Raw genomic sequence first — 21,756 nt, 5'->3', positions numbered from 1 at the left:
AGGAGCTCCAGCACGGGGCTTACACAGATAGGTATTTATGTATAGAAAGATGGTATATTGGACGCAGAGGCGCACAGGGGGCATTATATCATATTGACTTTGTTTCACAATCACAGAGGTTATTACAACATTTCTGCATATTTTTTACCATTTACTTTTAAATACATTAAATACAATTGATTGTGTTAATTGTCCCAGATTTCCATTGTTTCCAAACACCCGTCATCACAAATGTTACCCTAAGGGCTTATTCACACGAGCGTTGAATACGGCCGTCTGACGGCCGTTAAAACAACGGCCGTCACACGGACGCATGTATTTCAATGGGGCTGTTCACACAGCCGTTTTTTCAACGGAGAGTGTGAAGGGTCCATTGAAAAATAGAACATGTCCTATTTTCTTCCGTTGTCACGGATCCCTCCATAGCCTCAAGTTTTTGAGGATCCGTGAAAACACGTACCACATGGGTGAAACTTGGACATGAAAAACGGCTGTTTTTCATGTCAGAGTTTCCCACGTTCGTGTGAATATGTCCTAACTATAATAGAGGCAACAGCATCCAATTCAGTAGTCAAAAATGTATTGTGCCCAAGTAGTCATGCAGAAGAAAAACAGCAACATTTCGACCCGGGAGGGTATGTTCACACGGCTTATTTTCGGCCGTTTTTTGGGCCGTAAACTGCCTCCAAACGGCCGAACAATCGGAAGTAGAACGCCTCCAAACATCTGACCATTGATTTCAATGGGAAATACGGCGTTCTGTTCCGACGGGGCGTTTTTTTTATGCGGCCGTTTTGAAAAACGGCGGCGTAAAAAATTGCCTGCAAAAAAGAAGTGCTTGTCACTTCTTGAGTCGTTTTTCATTGACTCTATAGAAAAACAGCTCCAAAAATGTCTGTAAAAAACGACACGAAAAACGCGAGTGGCTTAAAAAACTTCTGAAAATCAGGAGCTGTTTTCCCTTGAAAACAGCTCCGTATTTTCAGACGTTTTTTGCTAAGCGTGTGAACTTAGCCTTATAGTTAGAGGGTCATTCTCAAGCTTGACAGAGACCCAATCACTACTACGAGTCGAGAAGTTGCTGTTTTCCTTATGTATGACTACTTGGGAACAATACATTTTTGACTACTGAATTGGATGCTGTTGCCTCTACTACTATTTTGAGTATAGTATTGGAAGTGAAGGCCTTCCCGGTTTTGGCACACCTGCACCCCTCTATTGCTTAGGTCTGCTGCTGTCCTACCATATGGTTTGTATGGAGATACAAATGTTACCTTGACAGTCACATCACCTGACAGATAAGTCACATATACAATATATACAACATATTATTCCCTATTAAAAAGGTCACATTATGTGTCTGACTACCAGACATAGTCATTGCCCTACATTTATTAGGGTTTTAAGATTTACCTGTGCTAAGCAACAATATAAAAATAATCGATGTGCTCTCAATTCATAACCAATAATAGAAAATATGCATTATCAAGACTGATAATCGAAAATAAAACAAAAAGGATAGTCAGCTGGTACTAAAGAGGTTTCATCCTGTAATTTACAAGCTGCAGATAGTTTACAGATCCAAGAACGGGCCAATAGGGCACGTAAATAATTAGAACTTATAGTGTAGACCATACTGGGAGGTTGGGAGACGGTACGGAAGAGTGTGATAAATGAGAGCTGGAGGGAAACCTATTTCAAGTTCATGCATACAGCTATATATGGCTTTAATATCTTGCCCTCACAATCTTTCCCTGATCGCATTACAAGTTGTCCCAAGTGCAATACACCACTGACGAATTTGTGGCATGGAGTGTGGGGGTGTGTACATACGAAACGATTTTGGGGGATGGTACAGAAATATATTAAGGACCATTGGAAAACGAATCTCCCAATGACGCCTCAAGCGCTACTATTCCATCAAGCGCGGCCGCCAGAGGAAGAGGGTGCTCGAGGAGTAAGATCACCTCCCGTGTTGGTGCACACGATTTTACTGGTAGCTTTGAGATGCCTCCTGAGTCACTGGTTAGAGGCAGACATGCCGGGTTTAGAAATGATTGTGTCGCGGCTGAAACAGTTATTGGTTCTTGAGAGGGTGGAGGTGGAAAGGCGGAAGGAAACGGGAACCAAGAAGCTATTTGATAAGTGGCAAGTATTTATAGAAACGCAATGTACAACAGCCGAAATAGCGGAAATTGTTAGGCCTTTCCAGTACACAAAGTGGTACTGCACGCAGCTCTTGGCAGGCGTTTTAGGGAGGATGCAACTGTGAACCAGCTGGGGGAGAAAGGATGAGTGGAAACTCATTGATGATCTAGGTGGTGTTGGAGTTGGGGGAGTCATGTTTGTTTGGTCCATCTGAAGATCGATAATTATGCCATGTTTCTATGTTGGTGTGTTTATATGTTATGTTGAATTTAATTTAAAAGTTAATCCCATGACAGTTGAGTGCTGCGCACTCATGATGTAACTCTTACGTGAAATGTTTGTAAGAAAATGTGAAAACTGACAATAAAAAGGATATTTAAAAAAAAAAAAAAAAAAAAAGAACTTATAGTGTAATTTTACTTTTACAATTTACATCTTTACTTCACTTTTACTCTTTTTGAACAGACTTTGAGCTATTTTATGACTTTTAGGGTATGTTCACACGAGGATGTTACGTCCGTAATTGACGGACGTATTTCAGCCGCAAGTCCCGGACCGAACACAGTGCAGGGAGCCGGGCTCCTAGCATCTTAGTTATTTACGACGCTAGGATTCCCTGCCTCGCTGCCGGACAACTGTCTCGTACTGAAAACATGATTACAGTATGGGACAGTAGTTCCACGGAGAGGCAGGGACTCCTAGCGTCGTACATAAGTATGATGCTAGGAGCCCGGCTCCCTGCACTGTGTTCGGTCCGGGACTTGCGGTTGAAATACGTCCGTCAATTACGGCCGTAATGACCTCGTGTGAACATACCCTTACTCATTTATATACAAAGCTGCTTTCAAAATTGTGCTGGTTGCCCTTGGAAACAGACAGCGGTTTATCTCCACTCCACTGTAACACGTGACACAAAAGCTCAGCAGAGTGGAGTAAGGCTGGATTCACACGAGCATGTTCGGTCCATAATGGACGGAACGTATTTCGGCCGCAAGTCCCGGACTGACCACACTGCAGGGAGCCGGGCTCCTACCATCATAGTTATGTACGACGCTAGGAGTCCCTGCCTCGCTGCCGGACAACTGTCCCGTACTGTAGTCATGTTTTCAGTACGGGACAGTAGTTCCACGGAGAGGCAGTGACACCTAGCGTCATAGATAACTATGATGCTAGGAGCCCGGCTCCCTGCAGTGTGGTCGGTCCGGGACTTGCGGCCGAAATACGTTCCGTCCATTACGGACGGAACATGCTCGTGTGAATCCGGCCTAACTACCATCTGAGCTCCCACAATGCACTGCAGCTTGGTAACATGAAACCAGGTGGATTTTAAAGTTAGCTTTACACATAAATGGGGAATAAAAGGTCATGTATGTCAAAATCCGTACAAGGGCTTGTCCACACGTAACGGAATTGATGCACAAAGTTTCTGCAGCAATTCTGTTAAAACTAGCAGACATTCCACTTTTGGAAAAAAAACAAACCACCATTTCCTGTTCACCATTCACCGTTTTTTACTGCAGATAATGGTTCGGCTTTTGCTGCGTTTATCTCAATGCTGGGAGATGGTGATATCTACTCTGAAAAACGCAGCAATTCAGTCCACTAATAATACGCACCGCAGGTGAATTTCTGCTCGGAAATTTTACGCAGCATGTGGATGACCACAGTATACATAATACACAGAATACAGTAGCTCACTTTGCTGCTACTGTATTCTGCTGCGTATTTTCCATTCGCAAATCCGTACGGAAAATACGCAGCAATTCCGCTACTTGTGGACAAGCCCCAAGAAGAATAAAACCAAGTTTACAAACGTTGTATATTGAATTTATGGATGGTTGTAGATTGTTTTAGAGGTGGAGTTTCCCTTAAATGTGGTACAGTAAAAAATAGTGTAGTACCGTGTTAGCCAGAGACAATATGAAATGTTAAATACTTTTGTGTCAAAAAAGACAAAAGTATAATAGGTATGATACCTTTATTGGCTAACCATAAAAGTTCTATATGCAGCTTTCAGAGCACAGAGGCCCATGTGGAAAACTGCAAGATCTGTGTAACGCAAAGCCATATTCTTCTTGAATTTCATCATCTGCGGAAATCTTGTCATCCTTGCTCTTTTAGTTTTAAAGACTTTTTGTTGATAATTGTAAGTGCATATAGGCCTTCCTTGATCTTTTTAATCCCTTAATAACCGGGCCTGAAAAGGTCTTAATGACCAGCTACATTTTTCAGTTTTTACCTCTCTGCATTTCAGCAGCCATAACTTTTTCTTATTTTTTCATTGACTCAGCTGTATGAGGCCTAGTTTTATGCGGGAGAAATTATTATTTATTTTTTTTACGTTTTGAGGTAGAAATTTTTTTTTTTTACGGCGAGAATATAAGAAAAAGAGATTCTCGGCATAGTTTTTCTTGTTTATTTTTTATCCCGTTCAAGTTTCATGCTAAATAACCCATTGGATTAATTCTTCAGGTTATTACGGTCGTTTAGAAACCTAATATGTGTAGGTTTTTTGTGTTTATTTAATGTAGGGGCAATAAAATATATTTTATTTAAAAAAATGACTTTTTTTTTTGGACTTTTTATTTTTATTTCTTTTTTTGTTACTTTTTATTTTAATCCCATTAAGGGTTAACTTTATTTCTAACTTAATTTTTTTTACCTGTAATGCATTAGCATACTCCTGTATGCTAATACATCATACTGTGTCACTATGATATAGGCTGCTGTTAGGGCAGCACATAGTGTACCCGAACAGCAGGCTTACTGAGCAGACAGCCCTGGGGTCCTTTGTAGGTCGCATTCCCTGGTGTTTGATCACATTACCGGGTTTCTGATGACGACATCAAAGCGGGGAGTTCCCTTTGATCTTGCCGCGGTCACGGACCGCGGCGATGAAAGGGTTAAACAGCTGGGGTCCGAATGTTTTCTGACCCTAGCTGTGTTCAGGAGGCTCCTCTAATATCAGGAGCTGTTAGTTACAGGAGCGCTCATCATCCTCTTCTACAGCGACGACCAAAGACGTCGTCGTAGACTGGGGACCTGCACCGCGTGACGTCAAAAGACAGTGGGCGGTCGGGAAGGAGTTTAATGGAATTTGCGTTGAGGATCTTCTGTTCAATATCTTATTAGGACTGTACTAGTGGGCACAACCATACCTAATTAATGGGTGCATTTAAATAAGTGCACCCTAGAAGGAGTCAAGGTTGGAGGGAATTGTGTCATGTGGCTCTACTCCGTTCCTCTTGATGCCTATACTTTATGGTATATTTGAAAGCAGTGCTTCTCAAGGGGAGGTTCCCCCCAGTTGTAGGTGAGGCACGGCTGGGTTGGCAGTTTTGACAGAAGTCATATGCTGCATTGTCCTTTTTCTGTCTTCAACATTATCTGATTTAGCAACCTAGTAGACTCTTGGTGTGCTTATTTTAATATTATACTAGGTTCATGAAACAAATGAGCAATGCTTTTTTAGATTTTGGACCAATGGATTTTCAACCAATGATGAGGCCCAGACATGACCTGCTCTGGCTGGTGAGGTTCTAGTAGAAACAAATAGAGAATCCCTGTTTCCATAAGGGAAATTGTTTAGCTTTGATAGGACAGTATTCAGGCTCCCTGCAGCGTTATATAAACATAGAAATCTACAGAATAAGATGTCGTCACTATTAATTGCCTCATTGCAGCAGCGTTCTCCAATTTGTGACTTCAGCTGTTGCGAAACTACAACACCCAGCATGCGAGGAGTTGTAGTTTTGCAATATCTATAGAGCCACAGCTTGGAGACCATTACATTACACTGTCCTCTATGTCCTGTGACACTGAAAAGTTGTAAAGTATGAAACTGAGCTCCTATATAAGGTCCATCCCTCCAGACATAGTAAGACATGGTTTTCCCGTTGTGTCCTTAATTCAACTTTATGGGACAGTTTCACTGACAGGTGGTAGCTCAGTTGTTGTCTGGAATAAATAATCCATGCAGGTCCAGATGAACATTTGCTTTGACACTGGCACGTCCAACTTCCTTGAAGGTCTTGGCATCCAAGATGAGTAAGAATGAGGATTTGTTAGGGTCAGAACTTACAATGGAGGATAAAATAATTCCTGCAAAAAAAATAAAATCTAATCAGTATAAACTAGATTTTTCAAAACGAATGCAACGGAAAATTGGAGGAGCAGCCCATGGCAGGAATGTGATTGGTAGCTGTAGGTTTTTCCCAACATTTCCTTAATACACTTGAAGAAAACTGAAATTGTTCTATATATTATAATTTACCTCTTTTGTGGGGTTTTAGTATTGTTGCCTTTTTTCCTTTTATATTTCAATACACACTTACTGTGGCTGGGGCCATTGTATAGCAAAAGTTCCTGTGTCTATGAGTGACCATCATCTCTGAGTTTAAGTTTCGGTGCTATATGGTGGTCATCTAGCTATGGGGCCGTGTGGTCACTCTCGCTACCTCCTCTCTCACTCAGCTCTAAGCAATGAATTGAGGAACTTCCAGATACCAATGAGAAATGACTGCTAGGTATGAAATACGAAAGATTTCAGACAGAATGACTTTTAATATAAATAGGCACAGTTCTCTTTAACCAGTTCAGGACCGGGCTATTTTGCGCCTTCAGGACCAGACACCGTTTAGCTATTTTTATCACGCGTTAGTTAAACGGCTATAACTTTTTTATTTGTTGGGCTAGCAACGTGATTTTTGCGATGTTTTTTTCTGTAGACAATGCAGGTTTCTTTTTTTTATCATTTTTATACACACCCTTTTTGCTATTTTAGAATTTTTAGGCTTAAAGTTTGAAAATAATAGTAAAAATAAGCTTTTTTTACATTTTAGCAATTTTTTTCTGGTAATAACATAGTTTTAGCCTAAAATAGACCTTTTACTTGTGATCGTCCTGGTCTACCGTAAATTTTAATATATTACATGTCTATATTAGGGTAATTGGGTCAGGGCTAGCGTTACAACAATGATTGGCGGGGGGAAAGTTTTCTTTTGGGTTGTATATTTTATGTGTATTTATTATAAAAAATGTTTGCATTTTTATTTTACGTTTATTTTTTTTTATTATCATGATCTGTCCCTCTAAGGTCAGAGAAGACCTTTGGAGGACTTTTTTTTTTTTACTTCTTTTACACCTTGTGTTTCCACTGTAAATGGGGCTGCACAGCAGCCCCAGTTACAGGGGAAATCAGCCCTCTCATAGTGACGATTGTCACTAATAGGGCTGTGCTGGGTCTAATAAGACTCAGCAGCTGTCTGCTACTAACGGCATCCCGGCGATGTTGTGACCAGTCACACTGGTCACATGAGCGTCGCTGCCTCTATTCATATACACAGCGATCATACCATGTCGCCAATTGAAGTCAATGGGTACGTGAAAAACACGGACAGCACACGGACGACATCTGATGCCACACGGAAAGCACACTGATAACACATGGAACTGAAATGCACGAAATACGGTCCGTTTTTTGCTGACCCAAAACATACATCTGAATCAGGCCTAAATGTGGTGAAAACTGCTGGAATAAAGACCGATGCAACTTGTATTGGACCTTCTACATGCTGTGTCCCTGTCTCTTTTGGCTCAAATCCTGCTAATAACTTTTTTAATTTGCTGTCAATCCCTCACTATATACTGTGTCTATATAATATTTTTTTTTTTATAAAGATAGAGATTATTACTTACCATCATCTTCTTCCTTGCCATCAGGGTCTGGTACAAACAAAGGTTCTGCAGGCCAGCACATGTCATCAGTCCATTCCAGCATTTTCTTTGTCATTGTGTCAAATTTCACGATCTATACAATAAAATGCACAGAAAATGTAAATAAAGAAGTATAAGATTATAAAACAAAATAAATCTTTAAAGAAAGAAAATCGGTGACAATAGGGCCGGCATCAGCATGGAAACCTGGGCAGGTGGCTGGACCAAAAGGGCTTTAGTGGTGGGGTGTGGGACGGACGGACGGACTTTGCAAACATCTTGAAAATGTCCTTGATAACAGTGCACGTGTCTGAAGACGTGCACTTTGAATACATTGGGAACACTTGTTTGCATTTTAATCAGCGATAACTTCTGTGAATAGATTCTGAAGCCGGTGCCACACAAAATGTATGATGCGTGATGAAAAGAAGATTTACCTTGGTGGGAATTGGCCGCCATTCAACATGTGAAGCGTAAACATATCTGTACTTCTTGCCATTGTAGTCATAGTTGATTCGAGGTAATTCAATTCCTGGAAATGTAACAAATATTTTATTCATGGATTATATAATAACAAAACGCTCACTGTTGAACGTATTTCTGTAAGAATTATTATTACTTATTACTAATATTTATCAGTCATTCTGTGTAATCATCTTCATAGGCATTAGGGTGTTTTGAAATGTTGCAGTTTTGCTGCGATTTTGCGAAAAATCACTGCAAAAAAAATCTGACCGTGTCGGGTAAATAGACCCTTAGAAACTGTAAGAAAAATTGTCACTTTGTTTATTAATAGAACTTGTTGACAGAGTGACAGATAACTATCAGTTTCTGAGACATTCAAGGATGAAAACCAATATGGCTGCACTTTGTTTTTACTTTTAAAAACTAGTCTCCACAAGAAATCAGAAAAATTGCGATATTTCCGAAAGTAAATAATACGTTATTATCAAAATTTGGCTGCTACCTTCGAACTTCTGATTTACTACTATATGGCCAATTTTACTTTTTGGGTATGCAATGTTGAATACTTTTGTGTCAAAAAAGACAAAAGTATAGTAGGTATGATACCTTTATTGGCTAACCATAAAAGTTCTATATGCGGCTTTCAGAGCACAGAGGCCCCTTCGTCAGGCAATTTACAAATGAATGACAGAGAAAAAAAACACAACATTTAAGATGTTACACAAAGACAATTAGTACATGAGGTGATACATCAAGATAAGCCGGGGCAATAAAACTGAGGTTATAGGGATGATGACTTAGTAGTTAAAGAGGCTCTGTCACCAGATTTTGCAACCCCTATCTGCTATTGCAGCAGATAGGCGCTGCAACGTAGATAAGAGTAACGTTTTTTGTTTTTTTTTAAAACGAGCATTTTTGGCCAAGTTATGAGCATTTTTATATTTATGTAAATGAGGCTTTCTAAAGTACAACTGGGCGTGTTTAAAGTAAAAGTCCAAGTGGGCGTGTATTATGTGCGTACATCGGGGCGTTTTTACTTCTTTTACTAGCTGGGCGTTGTGTATAGAAGTATCATCCACTTCTCTTCACAACGCCCAGCTTCTGGCAGTGCACAGACATAGCGTGTTCTCGAGAGATCACGCTGTGACGTCACTCACTTCCTGCCCCAGGTCCTGCATCGTGTCGGACCAGCGAGGACACATCGGCACCAGAGGCTACATTTGATTCTGCAGCAGCATCGGCGTTTGCAGGTAAGTCGATGTAGCTACTTACCTGCAAACGCTGATGCTGCTGCAGAATCAACTGTAGATCAACTGTAGCCTCTGGTGCCGATGTGTCCTCGCTCGTCCTACACGATGCAGGACCTGGGGCAGGAAGTGAGTGACGTCACAGTGTGATCTCTCGAGAACACGCTATGTCTGTGCACTACCAGAAGCTGGGTGTTAACGAAGAGAAGTGGATGATGCTTCTATACGCAACCCCCAGCTAGTAAAAGAAGTAAAAACGCCCAGATGTACACACAGAAGACACGCCCAGTTGTACTTTAACTTTAAACACGCCCAGTTGTAATTTAGAAAGCCTCATTTACATAAATATAAAAATGGTCATAACTTGGCCAAAAATGCTCGTTTAAAAAAAACAAAACGTTACTCTTATCTACATTGCAGCGCCGATCTGCTGCAATAGGAGATAGGGGTTGCAAAATCTGGTGACAGAGCCTCTTTAAAGAGGCTCTGTCACCACATTATAAGTGCCCTATCTCCTACATAATCTGATCGGCGCTGTAATGTAGAGAACAGCAGTGGTTTTTATTTTGAAAAACGATCATTTTTGAGCAAGTTATGAGCTAGTTTAGATTTATGCTAATGAGTTTCTCAATGGACAACTGGGCGTGTTTTTACTTTTTACCAACTGGGTGTTGTACAGAGGAGTGTATGACGCTGACCAATCAGTGACCTGCACTTCTCATTGTTCCAGCCCAGCTTCTTTCACTGCACAATCACACTGTGCTGTGGATCATGCTGGGCTGGAACAATGAGAAGTGTAGGACACTGACCCCGCACCGTATGAATACATGCAAGTGTTTCAACATTTAACTCCGTCACAATCCCTTACTATTTATTTTTATTTACTTTTATATACCTTCACATAAAATCTCTGCGTCACAGAATATATCGCCGTCTTTGTCTTTCACTGCTGTTGCTGTTGTGGTAGGAATCTTTACAAGGTTAGCTCCCACTTCTGTTTTCTATGAAGATAAAAAATGCACTCTGACTCTGAGCATACATTCAATAACAGGTAACAGGATTATGGCCATGTTTCCGTAACCATTTCCTAGTGACACTTAATATATTTATTTCCTTGGCTCTTTATTCAGGTAGAATATCTTTTGTATGCGCACACACCTCCTAACAATTATCCAAACACCTTAGGCTTCGTTCACATCTGCGTCAGGGCTCTGTTCCGACATTCCGTCGGAGCTGTCCATCGGAACAGAGCCCTGACTGACAGTCGACTACGGTATTCATCCCGTCAAAATGATGGAACCCTTGCACAACGGAGACAAACTGAAACCATTGGCACCGGATCCGTCACCATTGAAATCAATGGTGATAGAAACAGAAACCTACGGTTTCAGTTTGTATCAGTCAAGGCTCCTTTCCGTCGGAACGGAGCCCTGACGCAGATGTGAACATAGCCTTACCGACTATCACCCTGGTTGCATTTCTGAAACCTAACAGTCAGGGTCTTTTAATGGGCAATTTCCCTTTAAAGGCTATGTAAACCTTTGAAAGGAAATTATTATTATTTTTTTTTTACTAATAATAAGGTGTATCAGTGTGTTTGGTGCAACTTTACAAATACTTTTTTATTAAAAATTAGTTTTACTTTTTTAGATACAGCTGTTCTGTATTCTCTATGCCAGGGATCTCAAACCCGAGGCCCGCATTCGGCCCCTGAGGCCGTCATCTGCGGCCCGCAGGGCACAGAATCTCCCTCTGGAGAGGAGATCTCAGGCCGAAGGAGGAGCGCGCTGGCGCTCCTTCATGACGTAATGAAGGAGCGCAGTCCCGTTCCCGCGCTGCTGGATCATTGGTGGTAGGTGAGCAATGGCCACACAGCCCCCTGTAGATACTGCAACCCGCTCTTTAGGTAGCACCCCACACACCCCACCCTGTTGAAAACGCTACACCCCCCCTCACTGTAGTTAGCTCCATTGGAGAGTGGAATCCCTAGTCAGAGCGTTGCAGACGCTCGGGCTGGGGATACCACTCCTAGAGGGAGCCGCAATGGAGCTATCTTTAGGGGGTGTGTGGCATTATCTACAGAGGGCACTGTGGCATTATCTACAGAGGACACTGTGGCATTATCTACAGAAGGCACTGTGGCACCATCTACAGAGGGCACTGTGGCACCATCTACAGAGGGCACTGTGGCACCATCTACAGAGGGCACTGTGGCACCATCTACAGAGGGCACTGTGGCATTATCTACAGAGGGCACTGTGGCATTATCTATGGGGGTGTGGCACTATCTACATAGGGCACTGTAGCAATATCTACAGAGGGCACTGTGACACTGTCTACAGAGGGCACTGGCATAATCTACAGAGTGCACTGGCATTATCTGTGTGGCACTATCTACAGAGGGCACTGTGGCATTATCTAGAGAGGGCATTGTGGCACTATCTAGAAAAGGGGCTGCCCAATCTTGACATTCTTGTGTCTGCCAAACGCTGCCAACAGAGGTGCCAGACTGCATTTAGCGGCACCCCACACACCCCACCCTGTTGAAAACACTACACCCACACCCCCCCCCCCTCACTGTAGTTCGCTCAATTTGAGAGTGGAATCCCTAGCCAGAGCGTTGCAGACGCTCGGGCCGGGGATACCACTCCTAGAGGGAGCCGCAATGGAGCTATGTTTAGGGGGTGTGTGGCATTATCTACAGAGGGCACTGTGGCATCATCTACAGAAGGCACTGTGGCACCATCTACAGAGGGCACTGTGGCATCATCTACAGAGGGCACTGTGGCAATATCTACAGAGGGCACTGTGGCATTATCTACAGAGGGCACTGTGGCATTATCTACAGAGGGCACTGTGGCATTATCTACAGAGGGCACTGTGGCATCATCTACAGAAGGCACTGTGGCACCATCTACAGAGGGCACTGTGGCATTATCTACAGAGGGCACTGTGGCATCATCTACAGAGGGCACTCTGGCATCATCTACAGAAGGCACTGTGGCACCATCTACAGAGGGCACTGTGGCACATCTACAGAGGGCACTGTGGCACCATCTACAGAGGGCACTGTGGCATTATCTACAGAGGGCACTGTGGCATTATCTACAGAGGGCACTGTGGCATTATCTATGGGGGTGTGGCACTATCTACATAGGGCACTGTAGCAATATCTACAGAGGGCACTGTGACACTGTCTACATAGGGCACTGGCATAATCTACAGAGTGCACTGTGGCATTATCTGCGAGGGCCTGTGTGGCATTATCTAGAAAAGGGGCTGCCCAATCTTGACATTCTTGTGTCTGCCAAACGCTGCCAACAGAGGTGCCAGACTGCATTTAGTGGCACCCCACACACCCCACCCTGTTGAAAACACTACACCCCCCCCCCCTCACTGTAGTTCGCTCCATTGGAGAGTGGAATTCCTAGCTAGAGCGTTGCAGACGCTCGGGCCGGGGATACCACTCCTAGAGGGAGCCGCAATGGAGCTATCTTTAGGGTGTGTGTGGCATTATCTACAGAGGGCACTGTGGCATTATCTACAGAGGGCACTGTGGCATTATCTACAGAGGGCACTGTGGCATTATCTACAGAGGGCACTGTGGCATTATCTACAGAGGGCACTGTGGCATTATCTACAGAGGGCACTGTGGCATTATCTATGGGGGTGTGGCACTATCTACAGAGGGCACTGTGGCATTATCTACAGAGGGCACTGACATAATCTACAGAGGGCACTGTGGCATTATCTGGAGAGAGCATTGTGACACTATCTAAAAAAGGGGCTACCCAATCTTGACATTCTTGAGTCTGCCAAACGCTGCCAACAGAGGTGCCAGACTGCATTTAGCGACACTTAAACTGGAAAACTGGATTGTTGAAATAAACATGTGGAGTAAACTCGCAAATTTCCATTAAATTTAAACCTAGCAGTATTATTATAGTAATGTAGTGTTATAGTAATGTAGTATTATTATAGTAATGTAGTGTTATAGTAATGTAGTATTATTATAGTAATGTAGTGTTATAGTAATGTAGTATTATTATAGTAATGTAGTGTTATAGTAATGTAGTATTATTATAGTAATGTAGTGTTATAGTAGTGTAGTATTATTATAGTAATGTAGTATTATAGTAGTGTAATATTGTTATAGTAATGTAGTATTATAGTAATGTAGTATTGTTATAGTAATGTAGTATTGTTATAGTAATGTGGTATTGTTATAGTAATGTAGTATTATAGTAATGTAGTATTGTTATAGTAATGTAGTATTGTTATAGTAATGTGGTATTGTTATAGTAATGTAGTATTATAGTAATGTAGTATTATTATAGTAATGTAGTATTGTTATAGTAATGTAGTATTGTTATAGTAATGTAGTACTATTATAGTAATGTAGTATTGTTATAGTAATGTAGTATTGTTATAGTAATGTAGTACTATTATAGTAATGTAGTATTGTTATAGTAATGTAGTATTGTTATAGTAATGTAGTATTGTTATAGTAATGTAGTACTATTATAGTAATGTAGTATTGTTATAGTAATGTAGTATTGTTATAGTAATGTAGTATTATAGTAATGTAGTATTATTATAGTAATGTAGTATTATTACACTTTGCAAATCTCAGCAAAGGTGAACCGAGGCATCATACATACTATAAATAAATACATTTTGGTAGCAGATAAATCAACAACTGTATTTTGATAGAAAAAATAATTAGCACATGATACAATTAAAAACTGACCTTGTCATGTTGTAGGGGGACAACAAACCGTTTGCACACTGGTATTGAGGTTAATGCAGTCTCCTGAGTTAAGTCTTTCCTTAAATTGGCCATATAAAACATTTCATATAAACTATTGTCCTTGTATGCAATAATATCAAACACAATATGGCCGTCTTCTTCATAAGCGTTAATATGATGGTAAAAAACCAAAGCATCAGTGTAAAACTTCTCCGCAACAGCCTTCTTAGTCCTTTTATCAACGATGTGAAACAAAGTCTAATAAACAAGAAAGAAATATGGTTCTTAAAGGCTATGTACACCTTGGAAATTGTTTTATATATATATATATATATATATATATATATATATATATATATATATATATATATATATATATATAATCAATGTTTTATGTGATTTGAATGTATCCTGCATACATAGAAGCTGTGTCGTTCTGTCAAGGCTGATCCCGTCAGTTTAGTTAAACTGACGACTCGGCTGATATCTGGTCCTACGTATCTCTGGCAAACAGGATGCAGCTAAAAATAACTTCGATATGATTATTGTTAGCTGGATTAGTCAGGGACACGCATGACCAGCTTTCAGTCGAGCCGTCAGTACAGATGAACTGACGTCCGCGGCTTTGACACAACGATATAGCTTCTATGTATACAGGATATGTAGAAGCTGTATCTTAAAAAGTAAAAAACATTTTTAAATAAAGTAAATTTAAAAGTTATTTTAAATCACATAAAACTTTGATTTATTATAAAAAAAAAATCATTTTAAAGGTGTACATACAAATTAACTCTTAAAAGCCAACACATGGTATATTTATAAGTACATAAGTACACACAGGATATTGGTTTGTATGCAAGCATGAAAGTATGTACAATAGAGACTGGGAGGAGACAGACGCAGAGTAGTCACATCCCTATGGGTAGTGTGGATCTGCGCATGAGTCCCCTTTTCAAAAAGCACCACAGCATTGCAATCGCGGGAGAGCTATCCTTCTACCCCTGTAGCCTGGGGGCTACACACTGATGTTACACGCTGTGGTCAATACAGTTTGCAATAATGGTCGATTGCAGTGTGTTATTGCCTATAGGGTTAATTAATGGGAGGTTACTTGAATGCATGCTGTTTCATGTGTAGGTAAATATTAGTCGATATCGTGGGATATCGACACTACGATCTAATGCTATTTCAAAGTCAGATAATTGCAATGCGTTGAGTTTGCCAAAAGCATGAGAAGAGTGAGTGGGCAAATAAGCGCAGTGCCCTCCCATGCCATTGCCAGGAGTGCAGAGGTATGAAGGCCCTTTGATGATTATTGGTGTTTGTGCAAAAAAAAAAAACTAGTGCAGACAAAATGAGCAACAATTTAGATCACGATTTTAAATTTCAATCCTGCTCTGGAAAAATGACATCTGAAATCTAATTGATTTCTATATGCAACATATATTACGTTGGTGATTTTTTAATCACTTTGGGGGCCAGGTTGATTCTGCAAGTTGCCAACAATATATTAATTAAATATAATCCTATCTATATTATTACCTAGTAAATGCAGTTCTCAGTAGATATTTGGGCTGTCGATCTGTACGCAACAATGAAACTTACCTTCTCGTCATCATGGAAGCTAATGCATGAAGCCCAGTTAACTCCACGGAAATATGCAGTTGCCAATTTTACGATATCCAGCTTCAAAGGCTGTTCTATTAGGATGACGTAATTTTCTGTCATTCCAAAGCTGTGATAGTAACTAGGGCTGAGCAGGCGATGTGCAGGAATGGAACACAGAACCTCAGCACTTTTCAAGGGCGACTTCTTCTTATCTGTATCTGGGAAAAGATAATCTTACATTATCCATATGATGATCGTAGAAGGAATCATTATACTAAGGGCTCAGTACTACGAAGTCTTAGGCGCTCCGTGTGACGCCAGAAAGGTGCCTCTATATGGTACCGTATTACATAGGTATTCTCGCCTAAAAGCAATGCCTCCATATAGGCACACTATGGCCCCATAGACTTCTATAGATGCCGCATTACAGCTCAGTACAACACAAAGCTTGTATAGAGACATAATACGGACATGTGCAGGAGTCCTTTAAGGTCATCTCAACTTTTATGTATATTAAGCTTATTCATTGGATGATGAAACGTTATGCAGTTTTCTGATATACTTTGAAATTTAATTATTTACAGTTTTTAAGAGTTCTACTTGCTGTTAGTGAATGGACTAACATGTTTTTGACCATGTGCTGCTCTCAACAATGCACAGTCTCATTAAATGTAACAAAAAATTTGGGAAGATTTTCGTTTTTATGTCAAGCACCAAACACTGAGGAACTAGGTTTCATGCATCTGGCAGAACATGCCAAGATTGGAGACATGGAGGTACTGTATTAGCCCATATAGTTGAGTTCTATGGGTAGCGTACTACAAATTAGTACAAGATGGATCCGTAATATAGCTTGGTGCATAAGGCTTTAGAACGATAGAAATCAATATGTATTTTTATTGTCTTACCTGCCACTGTTGATGGAACTTTAAAAATCAAGTATTTTGTTCTCCCTTTATCACCAATAGATGTCCCCATGTTGAAAGTGTTCCCCTCATTGTCATAGTGGGGATGAGAAGTTGCTAAATTGACCGTCACATATTTCAAATAATCCACCTGCAAAAAAAAAAGAAACAAAAAAAAAACCCCTCAATGTATGAATGGATAAAAAGGCCGCTTTCATACGGCTACAATATGAGCAAGTTTTAGCATCCATATTACAGTCACAGTGACTGGACCTCGCAGTTCTACTGACCCAGACTTAAAGAGACTCTGTCACCACATTATAAGTGCCCTGTCTCCTACATAAGGAGATGGGCGCTGTAATGTAGGTGACAGTAATGCTTTTTATTTTAAAAAAAACAATCTATTTTCACAACGTTAGGAGCGATTTTGGTTTATGCTAATGAGCTTTCTTAATGCCCAAGTGGGCGTATTTTTACTTTCGACCAAGTGGGCGTTGTACAGAGGAGTGTATGATGCTGACCAATCGGCATCATGCACTTCTCTCCATTCATTTACACTGCACTAGCGATATAGATATATCACTATGTGCAGCCTCATACACAAACCCTAACGTTACTACAGTGTCCTGATAATGAATACACATGATCATCCAGCCTGGACGTCATGTGTACTCAGAATCCTGACACTTCTGAATCTTTTCTATGAGATTTAGAGCAATGGATACGAAATCTCGTTTACCTCGTAATCTCGCGAGATTTCGTATCCGTTGCTGGAATCTCACAGAAAATATTCAGAAGTGTCAGGATTCTGAGTACACATGACGTCCAGGCTGGATGGTCATGTGTATTCATTATCAGGACACTAGTAATTTTAGGGTTTGTGTATGTAGCTGCACGTAGTGATATATCTATATCGCTAGTGCAGTGTAAATGAATGGAGAGGAGTGCATGATGCCGATTGGTACAACGCCCACTTGGTCGAAAGTAAAAGTACGCCCACTTGGGCATTAAGAAAGCTCATTAGCATAAACCAAAATCGCTCCTAACATTGTGAAAATAGATCGTTTTTTTTAAATAAAAAGCATTACTGTCACCTACATTATAGCGCCCATCTCCTTATGTAGGAGATAGGGCACTTATAATGTGGTGACAGAGCCTCTTTAAGGCCCTTTTACACTGGCCAAACGAGCATTCAAAGAATGCTCGTTCCTTATAATTGCCCTGGGTAAACAGGGCAGCGATCAGCAGATGAACGAGCAAACGCTCGTTTATCAGCTGATCGTATCGTTTTAAATGTGTAAAATACTATCCTTGTCGGCAGCCCAAACGGGGAGACGTGCTGCCGACATAATAAAAATGTATGAGGACGAGGGATCTGAGTAACGAGTGCTCATCCCCATACTAGCTCCTTGTGAAAGGAGCAAACGAGCACCGATCAACGAGCTGTCTCGTTGATCGGCGCTCATTTCATCGGCCGGTGTAAAAGTACCTTTAGACCAGCATAGGATCCTATTGTGATCTAAGACCAGTTCATATATAGCACCAATAGAGAAGCTGCTTGCTTAACCCCTAGGAATAAAAGTAACATGAATTTTATTGGTATACTTTAAAAGCCAAATACAAATAGTATAAAAAATCACATAAAAGACAATGGTTAGTATGCAGGGCAAAAATATGGCCCCAAACAAAAGGGGGAAAAACGTTTTCACAAACCACCAGACACAGTTAAAGATAAAGCAGTAAAGTCCATATAGTATAGGATACAGGGTAAATAAACTGGTATTCCAGAATGAATAAAAAAGGATAGATTAATATTCAAGAGGCAAGTACCACATACCAGTGACCATGCACACCCAACCAACCCGATGCGCGTTTTGCTCAGAAAGCTTTGTCTGGAGTTCTAAGACCAGTTCAGTAGAACGACAGGAGGTCTGGGCATTGTGGCCGAACTGATAAAATACGCATTGTGGCCGAACTGATAAAATACCCATGTTAAAGTGGCCAAAGCGACAGACAGGAAGGGAAATGGTCAACAAATACACAGGGGAAATATCTACACTTACATCTGGATAGATGCAATGTGATATTAGATAGAGATACCTTAGGCCCTGTTCACATCACGTTTTCGGTTTGGAATTTTGAGGCAGATTTTGCTCTGCTTGCACGCCGATTTTTTGCAGCGTTTTTCGCCCGCGGCCATTGAGCGACACGGGCAAAAAACGCTGCGAAATACGCTTTCTTTGCCTCAAATTGATGTTAATGGGAGGTCAGAGACATAAACGCCCGAAGATAGGGCATGTCGCATCTTTTTCCCATTAAATCAATGAGAGGAATTTTCGGCCGTTTTTTGGAGTGTTTTCCAACGCGGTTTCCACGTCAAAAAACTCTGTGTGAACTGACCCTAATCCATTTGTGCATATTATGTATTTTTATGTTTTGAATATTATGCAATTTTATTTATTCTTGGTTGTCAAAATGTGTACCATGATATAGATGGCCTCTAGTACTCTAGACATACTGTTATAGCTCCACGTCTAGTCATGTGGCCTACTGCTGTGATGTCGTGTGGGAAATATATGTGCAGCTCTTTACAAACTGGTCATTTCTTCAAAGTTTACCTACAACTTGGGTCATAAATGATGATCACCTGATGGTCACCAAATATTTACCCATAAGAGGCCAGAACTATCAATAGGGATGCATATCAGATAGGTGCACATCAGTTTGCTCTTGTTCGGTATTTAGCAGGGCAACAGTCATACCTTTTCTAGGGTGTCCAGTGACTGAGGATTGATCTTTCTGATAAAGTTGGTTTCAGAGGAAGCATAGTAATCATTTCCAAGTTTTATAATGTTGATTAGGCAATTATCAGTGAACTCCGGTACTACATGTGACAAGTAAGTAAATGCCCTGTAATAAAAATAAAAGCTTTAGATAACCCGACTTATGCAAACGTTTATAAACCTAATTATATTTAAAAAAAAATAACAACTCCTCACATGCTTGCAATGTAAGAGGTTTTAAGTTGGCTGTATCAACCTCCATATCAGATCAAACCATTGCATTTTTTTTTTTTTATCCTTTGTCGTGCCTACAGCAAGATACAAACATGAAGCAATTTAAAAAGAATGTGGCTATGAAAATATTTTTCAATAAAAATTTACTGAATTAGAAAAAATCGGCTCCAGTGCCGACCTAAGGGGTATACACAGGGCACATCACCCAACTCTGCTGTAGTAGGCGCCACTAATGGCCTGGCACCCGAGGCCAATAGTTTATTACAATGTTATAAAGACATTGTTTAGCACTGTTAGGCCTCATGCACACGACCGTAGCCGTGTGCACAGCCGTGATTTTCGGGTCGGCCGGCTGCGGACTGTCAGCCGCAGGCCGCCCGCAAATCGCTGTTTTCAATGAGCTTGGACCGCAGAACAGGGCCGTAATAAGACATGCCCGTTCTTTCTGCAGTCCGGGCTCCCGGGCCGTGCAAGGACCGCAAAAACTACGGTCGTGTGCATGGCCCCATAGAAAAGAATGGGGCCGCAATTCTCCCGTGGATTTTCGGGGGAATTGCGGCCCAAAAACACATTCGTGTGCAAGGGGCCTCAGATTACTTTACATATGGAGCTGATATTTGGTCACTGTAGGTCAGTATTATTTGAGCACTGCATTGTGGTATATACTTAAGCGTTGTGTGGCACTGTTACTTAGGCACAATATAATATATTATTTTTGCAGCTGGTGGTGGTATAGTGTATAGATCTAGTAATTAGACACTTTATGACAGTACACCATATGTTGGTAGGGGACGCCTACAGAAGGTATCTCTCAAGGCACCAACCAATGTAAGGCCAGCCCTGTCACTGGATTCCATGCAATATAACAACCGCCTACGGGATGTTTTACAACAGTCTGCTTGCCATAGGTAAGGAGGTCTCTAGTTTGTTGTAAAACTGCAAGGGCAACTATTGAATCACCTGCAGCGACCCTGCGTTATGTTTGAGGATACAGCAAATGCAATTAATCTTTTCTTTAGTCAACCTGAGACAGCTGCTCCTTTGAAGACTGCAAGTGTTGCTGCAACTAGACATCTCGCATGGTTATTAGCCATAAACACTGCCAAGTAGCCATAGCTTTACTTCAATCCAACAGTAAACGGGACCCAGTGGCTACCATCAGAACAACATAGTCTAAAGTAGACCTGGCTCTTACTTTATGTTGGAGCCAGGGCTACATTTCTAACAATCTACTTTTAGGGTTATTGTACAGATCTGTAATACAGAATTCGTAACCTGCTATGGACCCACACTACACCTCCGTATGCCTCCGATTTTATAGATCATGGTATGCTCCAACACATGCCGTATTATAGAAGTATTTTCTCCTAGAGTAATGTAAATATGGTGCCTCACGGAAGCATTATATGGTAGCACACAGAGTTCCTATGAGACCATAATAAAGAACCATATGGACCCCGAATGCTACCTTACAGGGTCAATGTGCATGAATCCTTATAGAATGCAACGTACTTAATCCCCTCTAAAGACAACATCAGAGTAAAACTTACTTGGAGAAGATGTTTTTGCAGGGGTCTGGATAAGCCATTGTGCCAAATTCTGACACCACTATTCTGTTGGCCTCCATATTGGAGTTATAGGTATCGCTGCGAAGGTATTTACTTCTGTAGAACACGTCACCTGCCAATCAACAAAACGCAACTTGTGAAAGACGGATTTAGTGCATCTTATGTTGACAAGAACTAAGCGCTGTTTATTCTGTGTATGTCTTTAGTCAAATGTAAATAATTAGATTCTCTCATCTAATTTATGTTTTGGTCCAATTCTAGACAAAAATGACTTAGGCCCCATGCACACAAACATATTTTTTTCCTCCCGTAAATACTGGCGTAAATACGGGT

The 21,756-nt window shown here is 41.0% G+C and overlaps 1 protein-coding gene across 1 annotated transcript in view; it reads right to left on the bottom strand.

The window, feature by feature from the left end:
* Positions 1-3,414: 3,414 nt before the first annotated feature.
* The window catches only part of BCO1 (beta-carotene oxygenase 1), a 33,652-nt gene continuing 15,310 nt past the window's right edge, over positions 3,415-21,756 (bottom strand). Inside the window, exons 3-11 of the mRNA XM_075838686.1 lie at positions 21,406-21,535; positions 19,601-19,748; positions 16,842-16,989; positions 15,931-16,151; positions 14,326-14,583; positions 10,471-10,576; positions 8,301-8,395; positions 7,846-7,957; positions 3,415-6,249 (exon numbers count right to left, since the gene is read on the bottom strand). Coding sequence (XP_075694801.1) covers positions 6,095-6,249; positions 7,846-7,957; positions 8,301-8,395; positions 10,471-10,576; positions 14,326-14,583; positions 15,931-16,151; positions 16,842-16,989; positions 19,601-19,748; positions 21,406-21,535 — 1,373 coding nt within the window. The 3' untranslated portion in view covers positions 3,415-6,094. The remainder of the gene's footprint in view (positions 6,250-7,845; positions 7,958-8,300; positions 8,396-10,470; positions 10,577-14,325; positions 14,584-15,930; positions 16,152-16,841; positions 16,990-19,600; positions 19,749-21,405; positions 21,536-21,756) is intronic.

The sequence above is a fragment of the Rhinoderma darwinii genome, chromosome 9 (assembly GCF_050947455.1).
Source record: "Rhinoderma darwinii isolate aRhiDar2 chromosome 9, aRhiDar2.hap1, whole genome shotgun sequence".
NCBI classification, from domain to species: domain Eukaryota; kingdom Metazoa; phylum Chordata; class Amphibia; order Anura; family Rhinodermatidae; genus Rhinoderma; species Rhinoderma darwinii.
The sequence above is the reverse complement of the archived record's forward strand: the minus strand, read 5'-3'. Positions and strand labels throughout refer to the sequence as shown.